Below are 13,049 nucleotides of genomic sequence, written 5' to 3'. Positions count from 1 at the left end.
TGGCTGCTCTACTCTCTTGCCCTGGCATAGGCTCCAGCCACCCTGATGGATAAGTGTTATAGAAAATGGATGGATAGTCATTCATCAGGTATGGGTGTACTCTCACATATTAATCTATTATATAAATGTACTGGATTTATTTATTGGTTGTTAATTCAGTCCTCCAGTATAATTACAAATCCAGTTCACGTCTCCGCTAAGTCCCATTCATCACTGTAGTGATTGCCAGTTTATGCTTTAAACACATCCATCCATGTATTACATAAGATGTCCTTCTTGGGGATTTTTCCACTGTGGGACTACTTAAGGTTTATCTTATAGTCATCCTTTACCCATTTATTTATTCATGAATCCACTCAGAAATATGTCTGTCATTTTTGTTGTGTTCATTTTTTCTTCATTGTTAGACAATATTTGTGAGTCTTACTGTGCATGACTTGCATGTAACAATTCATCATTGGCGGACACATCCTTGGCAATATAAAAAGCTGAGCTGATCATTTGCGTGCCTCACTCTCTGGCCGTGAGCTGTGGTGACACGATGTGGTTCCTCCTTCTCCTCTACACAGCTCACATTGAGCAGGTGTTCTCACAAGGCAAGTCACAGCTATTCTTTATTCTCCATATTTGTAACTAACTGAAACTGTACAGTTGTTTACCTGATAATATGTAGACAGTTGGTGTCTTTTTTTTCCACCTTTACATAAACTATATTTAAGTATTTTTTTGAAGGTGCTGCAGGAAACCTCTGAATGCAAAGAATTATTTTGCTGTTGTTAATAGTAAACGCTCCATTGAAACGATTGGGATTGGACGAAGAGCGGCATCACTTTCAGGTTCCAGTCTCGAAATTTAGTCATGATGGATAGAAGGAAAAAGGGTGAAAGAGTAAGGAAGTTTACCACTTGCTTATAAGAGAGTTCAACAAATCCAAAATCTAAAACCCAAATCCCCCCCCCCCCAAAAAACGACCCCACTATATTGTTCCTAGGTGTGATTATATGAGCATGTGTGTTGTCTGTCTGCAATCGCCTGGTGACCAGTCCTCTGACTCTCACCTGCTTATATACATATATATGTATATGTGCTGTTGCTTGCCATTTGGGTACCCTTTTCTGTCAAGGAAGTTTCTTTCTTTCTTTCTTTCTTTCTTTCTTTCTTTCCCATAGGCATTCAGGAAACTGAAGCTGAAAATATTCAGAAACTATATATTACCAAATATGTGATTTTTCTCTTCCCTATGTTACATCATTTCTTTAATTTGTATGAAAAACTGTGTGTAACATTTTGGACTGACTTTATTGTTAGGTAAGAAGACATGAAAATGTCTTCAAAAGAACAAAGGATTTTCTTGATGGTTAGATTTTAGGTTTTGTAAAAGCCAAAAGAAAAAGAAAAAAAAGCCTCAAGTACAGAAGACATCACAAACTTTAAACATTTTGACTCACAATTAAATGTTTTTGTCAAAGCGTGTGTGGGTAAGGTTTAGAAATAGTTCTGGAGCAGGTATAGCAGGTTTCCAAACAGTGACAGCAACCTCAGAATTCACAAGTAAATTAATGAAGAGTATAAAATGGAAACTACACCCTTACTGTATTTACAAACTTTTACTTCTGTTTACCATTACAACTAGGAGATGTAAACAGGCTCATTCTAAAGAATGGAAACAATCCATGTGAAGGCCACATTGAAATCTACCATGATAACAAGTGGGGCTACGTTGGAGATACTAAATGGGATGAGAAAACTGAAAAAGTGGTGTGCAGAAACGCTCACTGTGGGGAGCCTCAGTCCACAGAGGACATCCACCTCGAGAAAAGTGGCACAGTCTGGCTCAATGAAATGACATGCACTGGAAATGAAAAACATCTGTGGGATTGCGCATTTCCTGGTTGGAACATCAGTATTTACAGAAAGGATTCTTTGAAAAAGATCAAATGTAAAAGTAAGACTGGACTTTTAGTTTTTACATTTGTTGACATAAGTGAAATGCATTGTTGAGAAGGCAAAGACTCTGTGATTGTTGTTTTTTCTTTTCTAGATCAAATCAAAATTAGCCTGGATGGATTTAAATGTGCTGGAAATGTTCAGTACTCCATCAATGGGAGAAAATCGGGTTACTTTTGTGCTGACAATTGGGGTAAGAGTTGGTATCAAGCGTACAGTACACTGCAACAGGATTCAGTCTTGAAAAATCACGAGAAAGAAGAAGAAGAAATGATCATGTCTCGAGATAAAGCAGTATTTAGCTGGTTGAGGTGGAGGTACAGCTGTAGTCCACTTTGTACAACATTAAAACGTCGAGTGCTTCCCAGTGGGGGTCAGGCCCCTTTAAAGTGTCACGAGACAAATCTGATCATAATTAAATAAATGATTAAATAAATAAATGAACAAGTTATTTTCCAAAAATAATTTCTCATTTTTAGACTTTATTTTTGGGACTTTTTGGGAGATTTATGTGAGAAGTTTAGAGGAGGCATCATTTGATGGAGTAAAATATAAAGTAGTTTAAGGTGGAAATATTCATGAAAACTACTTTAAAAAGTGCAGTGCGAGGTTAAATGTGACTTTCTGCAATTGGAATTGCAATATACAGGCAGCGTAGCAAACATAAAACATGACATGATAAATCACAAAAATAACAACAAGCAATCATTGAACTCACAGAACTGAGTATTTTGATAAAAAGGCGTATATATCTGCATTTTTTTTTATTATTATTTTGTATAAATTTTTTTATATAAACTTTTTTTTTGGTAGATTTTCAGCTGACAACAACATTGCACTAACTTCCATACTGAAAAATTCAAAGCAGCTTCACTGTTTGAATGGATTTGTTTTTAATGATTTTTTCTTCTTCTTCTACCACTCCTTCCTCTTTTTCACATTGCTGATATCACTATTGTTAAGCTTAGATATGTTTAGGTAATTATTATGAAACGCTGTACGTATGATTCCTCTCTCATAAAGGGCAACAAGAAGCCGGTCGTTTGTGTCAAAGCCTTGGATGCGGAACAGTCAAAGAGATTCCTGAGCACGAATGGATAGTTTCAGGAAGAGATGAAAACTTGAAAAATATGATGATCGATTGTTCGGGCTTTCAAAACGTAGATAATCTGTGGCAGTGCGTGACTACTACAGCATCGTGCTCCAAGCTTGCTTCAGTCATCTGCACAGGTAAGACACACTCACACACGTGTACTGAGTTAACTCAAGTGCTGTAACGTTTCAGTGAATTAAGAAAAAAATGTTAAACAGGTCATAAGAGAGTGCAGCTCAAAGGAAACACACCAAACGTCTGTCATGGCCAGCTGGAAATTGAGAAAAACGGCAAGTGGCATACTGTTACCAGCTCAGACGAAATCAGCCCTGATGCACTCTGTGAGCAAATGTACTGTGGTGCCAGTGCCAATCACAGTCTGGATAACAACAGCACGGAGCTGAATTGCACAGGTAATGTGGCTTCAAAACAACTTTTTCATTATGAGCTTGTTTTGTCTTGAAAGTATCTAAAATGACAGTCTTTCACGTCATTAATATTATATATCATTAATATTAATATCTATTGGAAAGTGTCATAAGATAACTTTTGTTGTGTTTTGGCACTATATAAATAAACTGAATTGAACTGAATTAATATTTTAATCAGCGACTAACTGGAGCCACTTGAAAATCCAAATCATGAACACTTTTCTGCATTTTTATTTCCCGCAGACAATGTTAAAGTAGTTCTGATGGACAACGGCAAAACCAGCAGGTGCTATGGTGAAGTTCACATTGCACTGAATGACTTGACTCATCCTGTTTGTGCCTCCACATGGACCAGTGTGGATGCTGAGGTGGTCTGCAGAGAGCTAAACTGTGGGAAAGTGAGTTTGCATGGTCAGGTTTCAGTAGCATTAATAAAATTGTTTTGTTTTGTTTAATGCAAGACTTATGGAATCTTTGCCCAGCTTTTGCTGTGAGGAGAAGTGACATTTACAGGATAATGGTAAATGCTAAAATGTAGCATATAAACAGCACAAGTAAAAAAGTGTCGTAAAGTCAGTGAACTGACACGGTAATGTCAGCTATATAGAAACATCTATGTGTTTGCTTTGCTAGCATTAGCCAGACATCATACGCTACTGATCATACTGGACCACAAAGGACACTGAAGTAAGCAACAGTGTGTTTATTGTCATATTCTGTTTTTGATGTTTGTTAATTCAAATTTGTATCTCAGAAGAAGAGCGTTTTTTCCTTTTCTTGAAAGATTTTCTTTTTTTAAATGTATTGAGGAATAGTTTGTATTTTTGGAAATACTCTTCTTCACTATCTTGCCGAGAGTTAGAAGATACGATCGATACCCCTCGCTCATCTGTGAATCTACAGCCAGAAGACTGGAAACCAGAAATCGGCAGATTTGCAGCTGTTTTTTTTTTGTTGTTGTTGTTTTTTACCTCTATACAAATCTGATTTGGCACCCCATTTCCAGTTTTAATGTGAAACTAAGCTAACCATCTCCTGGTTCAAGCATCAAATTTAGCAGACAGATACTGTGTGAGAGGAGTAACGATCTTCCCAAAAACGAGTTTCCTCATAACTTGCGAAACAAAAATGTCAAATTATCACAAATGCTCTCTTCTAGGTGATTAGTAAAGATGCAAGGTCAAACAACAAAGCTGCGATAATGGACAATGTGAAGTGCTCAGGCAAAGAGTCCTCACTGTGGCACTGTAGGGCAAAGCATGACAAACCTTTCGAATGTTCTTTCAGTGCCTACGTAGTCTGTGCAGGTGAGATGTGCCGACGACCATACAGTGAAAGCCTCTTCCTTTTTGTAATAAGATTTTTAATACTACAGCATGGAACGTATCGGTTCAATGCGAATATCAAGTCAGTTATAAATAATATTTAGGATAAGTGTGTGTAATATGTGTCACATGTTTGACAATTCTCTTGCTGTCACGGTACAGATAGTGTGAATGTAAGACTCAAGGATGGTCCTGGAACATGTGCTGGAAGAGTGGAGATCCAGTATGAAGGCAAATGGCAGAGGGCAGTTAATGAAGGATGGACCTCTGACAATTCAAATACTGTCTGCAAGCAACTGAAATGTGGAGATAAAAGTAAACCCACCAGACCTAACAAATTCAACCAGGGCTCAGCTGATTTCCTGGCTAAGACTGTGAACTGCGCGTCAAAAGCCACACACATATCTGAGTGTATTACAGAAAACAATAGAGGCGAACAGAACAATGCAGTGCCATTAACCTGCCTGGGTGAGTGCTTTTTCATTTGTTTATTTCGCTGTTAAACTGTCTCTCGCTGTGCCTGATACTGTCAGTTAGAATAGAGAGGTGTGAGGTACTGTTGTGAACTTGAATGTGGCCTTCATATTTCACTGTGATTGCAAGGTAGATGCTGTCTGCAAATAAAACAGTGTGTCTTGGTGCATTTATTAATTAATTACCTTTGACACCTGGGAGCAGTAAGTTTTAGCACAGAGTTGTTTAATTACACATCCAGCAAACACAGAGCTTTGAGAATTTTTCAGGTTTGTTGCCACAAAGATGTTTGCAAAATATCAGCTCACATGCTGAATGTAATGAATGAATCTGAATGTATTATGATACTTATGGAAAAGTTATTGTGATACAAGTGAGACTTAAAACTTAATATATCTGGGGTTTACAGATATACACAATGCCAAGCTTTTTCTTCTGGTGACTGAGCTGCCTTTTGAAGTTTCAGACTACATGATAAACATCAAGTCTAAAATTCACTCTCCCTTTACTTCTTCACCCACTCCTGAAGGAAACATCTGGCTTTTTAGCTGTTAAATACTAGATTCACCATCTAGTCATTAACTTTATCTGTCTGCTGTGCTGAGCAGCCAGCATTATTCTAATATAATAACTTTCTTTGCAAGTCTACCTTTACTGTTAACTGACATGTGATTGAGTCATCATCTTTCCTTTTTTAATGTACATTTGCATCCTTCAGTTCAGTTAAATCCTCTGAACACATCAAAGTATGCCTTTAACATTTCCATGAAAAAAGTCGGCTGAAAAGTTTTTGGTTTAGAAAATCTCAGCAGCTTTATTGGAGGGACAGCAAATTTAATCTGAATACATCACATCCCAAGATATCACAGCTCAAAACGTTCTTAACCAATCACTTGAGAGGACCATTAAAGGCTTTGAGTTTCCAGTAAAATTTACATTATGTGGATTTTTAAAAATGGAAAACAATATTTGTTCTTTTGTCTTCTTTTAGTCTCCGCAAATTAAGTGTTCACAGTTATTGTTTAACATACATCTCAGTATTTTTATGATTTTTCAACAAACAAATTTTCTATACTTGTTGACTCTGTTAAAATTTGTGAGGGGGCATATGAGCAGCATGCATTGTACAAGAAGAAAGGGACACCTTGGATTATAAAACTTAACGTCTATCTCTCTTCCTGTTTTCTTTGCTTTTTGTGGCCCTGTTAGATCACAAGGTGGTATTTCTGAATGGAAATAATTCCTGTTCTGGCACGGTAGGGATAGAGCACATGCAAAAAACCTATTGGCTATCCGGATCGAACGAGACATGGAATCAAGAGTCTGCAAACACAGTGTGTCAGCAGATGCACTGTGGGGAAGCTTCTAACTATACCTCCATCCAGCAAGATGATAAGGAAACTACTTGGAGAGAATCTTACAAATGCTCATCCAAAACCACATCTCTGTTTGAATGTGAAAATATGACACAGCCACCTGACCACAATGACACTATTGCCAGTGTGACATGTACAGGTAATGTGTGGGAATGACTTAAAACACAGAATTTAATTGAGTATGTATCTTTTAATCCTCATGACAGTTATTAAAAATGATGTATTGGTCCATTTTTTGCAGAAGCTGTCATGTATTTGTCGTAAACTAAAATGCTTGTGAAATTTTCTGCTGATGTGAGTCTGCAAGCAACTTCCTCATCATTCCGTTTGGGTTTTTTTTTTTTTTTTTGGTTGCACCAACAGGAAGCGTCACAGTGAACCTGACCAACGGGTGTTGGGGGAATGTCAATGTTTGTGTGGGAGGAAAGTGTGGAGGTGTGTGTAAAGACGCCTGGTCAGATGAAAAGTCTGATATGCTGTGTGAAAACCTGGGCTGCGGGCATGGAATACTTGCAAGCAGCACACCTGTAGAAACTGAGGTGATCATCAGGAGTATGCACACAACAAAGCACACGACCAACCTGAACCAATGCAACTTGGTCAGAAATGATGACGGAGATACCACCTGTAACAAAAAGCCAGGCTACGTTGTTTGCTCAGGTAATACATATAATGTGATACATATTCATATATTCAGTCTGTTTTTATTAATATGGCCCTTGCCTTACTTCAAAATCTTCAAGCTGTGGCCTATTTGATATAAACTGAGCCAAATCAGTTTATATTTATTTTTCATGAATTATATAAAGTAAGCACAAATCAAAACATGATGCTACATCATACATCTAAATCAACATAACTTATTCGTCACTGTCTTTTTTAAAATGTATATCTTGATCCAGATTGCTTTTTTCCTTGATTGTTTTATCAAAAAACAAACAGCATAAGTAACAGGAGGCTCTAACTCTGTACCCTCCATTGTTTCGCTGCAGGAAGCGTCAAGATAAAAATGAACAGTTCCAGATACAAGTGTTCTGGAAATGTGGAGATGATGTATGAAAACCAGTGGCTGCCAGTGTGTTCAGATGCTCTTACAGACATCGAAACACGAAACACCATCTGTGAGGAGCTGAAATGTGGTCAGGCTATAAAAAAGTTAGACTTTGGGTCAACATCACCAGGGACTCGTGGCATTTCAAAAATACAATGTTCTACAAATGGCACCAAGCCATTAGCAGCATGTAACATCACTTCTGACAAGTGCACAGGCCATCTTGGTGGTCTCCAGTGCTCCGGTATGTGCAATGATTTTGTCTCAAATTCATCACTGCAATATATATGCATATATATACATATATATATATATATATATATATATATATATATATCACAAAATAGTTATTGCAAGACACAAGATCACAATGAAAAAGCATGTTTGAAAAGTTAGAATATGTAAGGTCAGAGCAGTAGACCAGTAATTTTCAGCTGAATTTATGTCAGGGAACTTCCTTTAATGAAATAGTGTGGCTGTAAAGTGCTCAGTATTTTGTGGGGGCAACATCTGTTGCCTTTGAGTTCTTTGAGTTCTTACTAATTATCTCAAGTTTTGTGAGTTTTGTATTTCCCAAATCTTATCTCACTCATCTCTGCTCTTACCCATAGAGTGGAGAAAGATGGAGCTGAGATTCGGCAAGGCCTGTAGCGGAGACGTGTTTGTTCGCTCTGAGGGAAAATGGCATGCTGTGTCAAGTGAAGGCTGGACAGACACTGAGGGCAATCAGCTTTGCAAGGATCTGAACTGTGGCAGCGTCAAACAGAACAACAATTACGGAAACAAAACCAATGATCCTTTCTGGTCAAAAAACTTTAACTGTACAGATGTAGCAAGAGAAAACATCTGGGACTGTGAAAATTCACCGTTGCATTCAGAGAAGAAGCAGCTCCATATTGAGTGTCAAGGTAACATTTTTTTTCCACAGAATTATTGTCAAATGATGAAAGAAACTTTGCAGTGGCATTTAAAAATGACTATTCACGCTTTCTTACGTTTAAAGTAAGAGTTTGACATTTTGGGAATTGTGTGTATTTGCGTTGTCCAAGAGTTAGAAGACAATCCAACTATTCACCTGGGTATTCAGTTGATATACTTATGGTACTGACATGGAAGCAATATCAGTGTTTTCTTCTTACTCTTGGCAAGACAGCGAGTAAAAGTAATTCCCAAAATATCACACTATTCCTTTCAAATTACTACAGGTAGCTGCAGATGGCAAATCCGGGCCTGACGTTATTCATTACTAAAATCATTTTACATTAGAATAAGTTCTATTTTTCTTATTTCTTAAAGTACTACATTTGCTTGTGTAAAACATCCATTAATATCCATTAATATAAACTCTTGTTAATGAGTGCCGTCAGTGAGTGTTTGTGGGTGTGAATCTTTAAAGTGTTAAAGTAACTCTGCTGTCATGAACATATGTTCTCTGCTTACTTCTCCTTTAACCATCTGATCTTGTTTCATTGTTCTGCTTCCCAGGTGAGCCCAATATCAACCTTTCAGAAAACTGTAGCGGTGAAGTGAAGATAAATAACGTTGGCATTTGCATAAATGGCTGGAACTTAGACTATTCACACTCGGTTTGCCAGGAACAGAAATGTGGCAATGCAATTGGGTTTGAAGGTAAACCAGCTAATCCAGATAATGAGTACTACAGTGTCAGTTGTGAGGGTTACCATCACAAACTTGGCCAGTGCAACAGATTGGAAGTGAAGTGCGAAGAGTTGGTTTCTGTTTACTGCACTGGTAAGTATGCATCAAGTTTTGTATAATCATCTAATCATCCTGTATCCCAAATGAAAACTTAAATGTTATTATTGTAAATGGAGAGAATGTGTCACAAATGAGCCAAATAAAGTTTCTAGGGTACCCACACCTTGGCTGCATCTAAAACTTTATTGCAGCTAACAGTGAAATGGTGAATCCTTTCAAATAACTTGTAGCCTCTTACAGAAATAGGCTCCCTTACACTTGGCTGTATCTTGTCCAGAGTTTGATTAAAACCCTGATACAGCTGTCATGTCAGCTTAGCCTAGCTTGGCATAAAGGCAGGGAACATGAGGAAACATTAGCCTAGCTGGCTGAGTCCAAAGTTAAAGTAAAACAGTAAAGAATGTGCCCAGTGGTGGAGGAAGTATTCAGATTTCCCTTAAGTAAAAGTACTCAGTGTAGAAAAAGGTCCCCTGTGACTGTCATATTATTAAATGTGATAACATTAGATAATTTTTGGTCATGCTTTAATGTAAAAGTGAAAAATGTGGTCACAATTAGCCAGAGCCCAAAGTGACACCTTCATAGTATTTGTTTTGTCTAACTAATAGTCCAGAAAAAAAACCCCAGAAATCTCATAAAACCCTGACATGTTTTTGAATGAAAAAATATTTTTCAGCTGTACTGTATTGATTAGTTTAATTCAAAGCAAAACATAATATTTTTGTGTGTGTAAAAATTTTAAGTAAATAGAAAGTAAAGCTGCCAGATGTATGTAGTGAGGTAAAAAAAAATGCAATGTTTTGTCCTCTGAGATGTTCTAAAGTAGAAGATGAACGTAGCCTGAAAAGAAAAGACTCACACAAAGTACCTTAAACTTGCTCTTAAGTGCAGTACTTGTGGGAATGTATTTAGTTGTATTCTAACACTGAAATAGCCTACCAGCACCTGTAAAGCTCACAAACTGACATGTCAGATGTTGTTTTTTTGTTTCATGTGAAAACTGAAGTAGGCCCATAAAATTGTAGCGGCATTCATTATTTGTACCCTTTGGCTGTAATACTTCTGGACAGAGTCAGAATCACTGTTTCCCTCTGCTTCCAGTCTTCAGTTAAACTCACTGACTCCTAATTCCAACTTCTTATTTAGCAGACAGGTCTGGATATTCTCAACCAGCTCTAAACCTGTTTCAGAAAATATTAAACTACTGCTACAACCCCTATTTATCAAAGTTGAATTATTTTTATTTCTTTTACAGGTAATGTCAAGTTCAGAACCACAGAAAATTGTGGAGGTGTGATTGAAGTCAACTATAGAAATAAGTGGGAAAACGTTCATATCCCAGATTTTACCCCTCAGATTACTGACGAGCTGTGTCAGGCGCCTGGTTGTCGTGGTCGTCTATTACTGAATGATAAAAACATAAAAAAGGTAAAACTTTGTATTACACTTGATTGTGTCAAGCTGCAACTCATTAGTCTCATGAGTCGTGCGATTTCTGTATAGTTTAATTGGGCTTGTTTACATTTTTTTATAATACATTCAGCCCTCTTTTTTTTTTCTGGCAAATGTCTATTGTTTTGTATTGCTGCAAGAACAGGTATTTCTCTAAAGACAACTTTATGTTTAAATGTCAAGGTCAACTTGGAAACAGCACTGAATTGCACCAAAGATCACAAGGACATCAAGTACTGTGTCAGCCATATTCCAAACTATAAACAAGTCAAACCTTCTGAGATCTACTGTGAAGGGTATGTACAAACCCCCACCCCCCCAACAGCTAGGCCACCCACGTTTAAAGAAAGACTGCCTGTCATCATTGGCGTAGGATTTTCTCTGCTTCTGGTGATCCTGACTGTTTTATTTGTACGAGTCTGCATTGTCAAGAAAGCCAAGAACCCCAGGAATGTGTCATGTGAGTACCTATGTATTCTGATATATTTATCATTGTGGTTTTAGCTGATTAAATGTTTCATTTGGAATTAAAAGATCAAAAGTATCCAAAAAATCAATCGATTTATCTATCCAAAGATCATTCCTGATCATTCCTGTGTAATGAAAAGCTGTGCTGGAACCTTTTTGCCACAAGAGGCCAGTCTTGGGCTTCTTATCTGCATTTACATTTCAGCTTTTAGAAATTTTGACTCATTTGTCTTGCTCACCAAAGCGCATTAAAACAAAAATCATACAGTTTTTCTGGCTCATGAGACAGTGATGTCATATACCAGTAAATGTGTGATCCCCTTTTAATGTAGCAATATTGTCAAGAAAAGAAGTTGAGTTTGAAAGTGGTGACTACGAGGATGTCGCAAGCGTAGCAAATGCAAGGGAAGACTTCAATCATGGCAGTGAGTCTAAAAAACTTATTCATTTATCCATTCATTTTACATTTATTTACACTTATATGCATATATAACATGATATCCTTTATTATTTTATTATTTATTTAACTCATATTTATACCTGTACCTGTATGTATTAACTTCATAAATCTTAGCTTGGTGAAGTCTTAACTTAATATTCAAACTTGATTTCAAAGTAAAAATGAACATGGTTTCATGTTGTCGTCATGAAATTGCAGGGCATTGTAATTCAAAAGGCAGGACAATGTAAAAGTGTTTGTGAAAGCGTTGGTGTTGTTGTTTATGTAGGGTTCCCATCAGAGGCTGATGTCATCGCGGAGGGCGAAGCCCGGAGCACTTCCTCTTTTCCTTACGATGATATTGATGAAGCAGTTGAGGCTCGGCCCTTAACCTCTCCGACTGCCACTGCTGGTGCCAGAGATGACAAATACGTCAATCAGAGTGTCCTCAATTCAAGCTCAGGAAAGTTTTGAACCAATTTAATCAAATCCTTTTCACACTTAAATACCAATAAAAATCCCCACATTGTCAGCAATTAATATGCAGATGTTTTTCTTCTTTACAGATGTGGAGACCTATGAAGTGGACGACCCGCAGGAAAATTATGACGACATTGAAGCCTGCCCTAAAATCACTCAGACTAAAGCAGAAGTCTACGACAGCTCCCAAACCGCACCTGACAGCATTGCAGTGACACCCCCGGGATTGGTGAAGGGGGGTGAGGACTATCTGGTGCCAGGCCAAGATGGGTGAGCCAGAACTGAAAACCTGCTGAAATAAAATCTGGCAAAATGGATCACGCCAAAATGCAGCTCGCTTTACCTCTGGTAAAAATGTGAAAACAAATATCCAAATGACCTTTACATTGCATTACTGAATCTTTGCATGCAGCAGACAGTTGTGTAGTTAGTTAAAGTAAATTGAAAATTAATGCAACAATTGAGTCTATAAAAAAAAAAATAAATAAATAAAAAAAATAATAATTTCAAATCACTCAACAATTTATCTCAAGGCAGAAGGACTTGTTTGAGGGTCCTTTCCTTTCTTTTTTCTTTGCTTTATCTGTTATTTCACTTAAATGTGTGTTATTCTTGGATGCAGAAAGTGTTGGGGGGGGGGGGGGGGTGGGGGGGGGGGGGGGGGGGGGGGGGGGGGGGGGGGGGGGGGTAGATACTACCTGCATTTTAGTTATTGGGATTTATGGGATATGGTCACAAATTTTTACAATATTTTTTGATTGAGATTTGTTTAAAACAATGTATATTTAGTAGTT

The 13,049-nt window shown here is 37.5% G+C and overlaps 1 protein-coding gene across 1 annotated transcript; it reads left to right on the top strand.

Moving 5' to 3' along the window:
* Positions 1-464: 464 nt before the first annotated feature.
* LOC124063500 (scavenger receptor cysteine-rich type 1 protein M160) lies at positions 465-12,795 on the top strand. Its single transcript, XM_046397222.1, has 18 exons — positions 465-596; positions 1,634-1,945; positions 2,042-2,140; positions 2,971-3,177; positions 3,259-3,453; positions 3,715-3,869; positions 4,631-4,778; positions 4,959-5,264; positions 6,480-6,785; positions 7,010-7,306; positions 7,639-7,941; positions 8,309-8,605; positions 9,183-9,449; positions 10,672-10,844; positions 11,052-11,328; positions 11,669-11,761; positions 12,065-12,238; positions 12,342-12,795. Exons 1-18 carry the CDS (start codon positions 542-544, stop codon positions 12,527-12,529), a joined length of 3,852 nt encoding a protein of 1,283 aa, XP_046253178.1. The 5' UTR covers positions 465-541; the 3' UTR covers positions 12,530-12,795.
* The last annotated feature ends 254 nt before the right edge of the window (positions 12,796-13,049 follow it).

The sequence above is a fragment of the Scatophagus argus genome, chromosome 8 (genome assembly GCF_020382885.2).
Source record: "Scatophagus argus isolate fScaArg1 chromosome 8, fScaArg1.pri, whole genome shotgun sequence".
Taxonomy (NCBI): Eukaryota; Metazoa; Chordata; class Actinopteri; family Scatophagidae; genus Scatophagus; species Scatophagus argus.
This window is presented reverse-complemented; position numbering and strand designations above follow the sequence as displayed.

Bases quoted from the DNA above. Each gene is read 5' to 3' on its own strand.
- LOC124063500 (XM_046397222.1), top strand. From the start codon at position 542: ATGTGGTTCCTCCTTCTCCTCTACACAGCTCACATTGAGCAGGTGTTC. The intron at 7,942-8,308 runs GTATGTGCAATG...TCTTACCCATAG, and splicing joins TGGTGGTCTCCAGTGCTCCG to AGTGGAGAAAGATGGAGCTG. The intron at 12,239-12,341 runs GAAAGTTTTGAA...TCTTCTTTACAG, and splicing joins TGTCCTCAATTCAAGCTCAG to ATGTGGAGACCTATGAAGTG.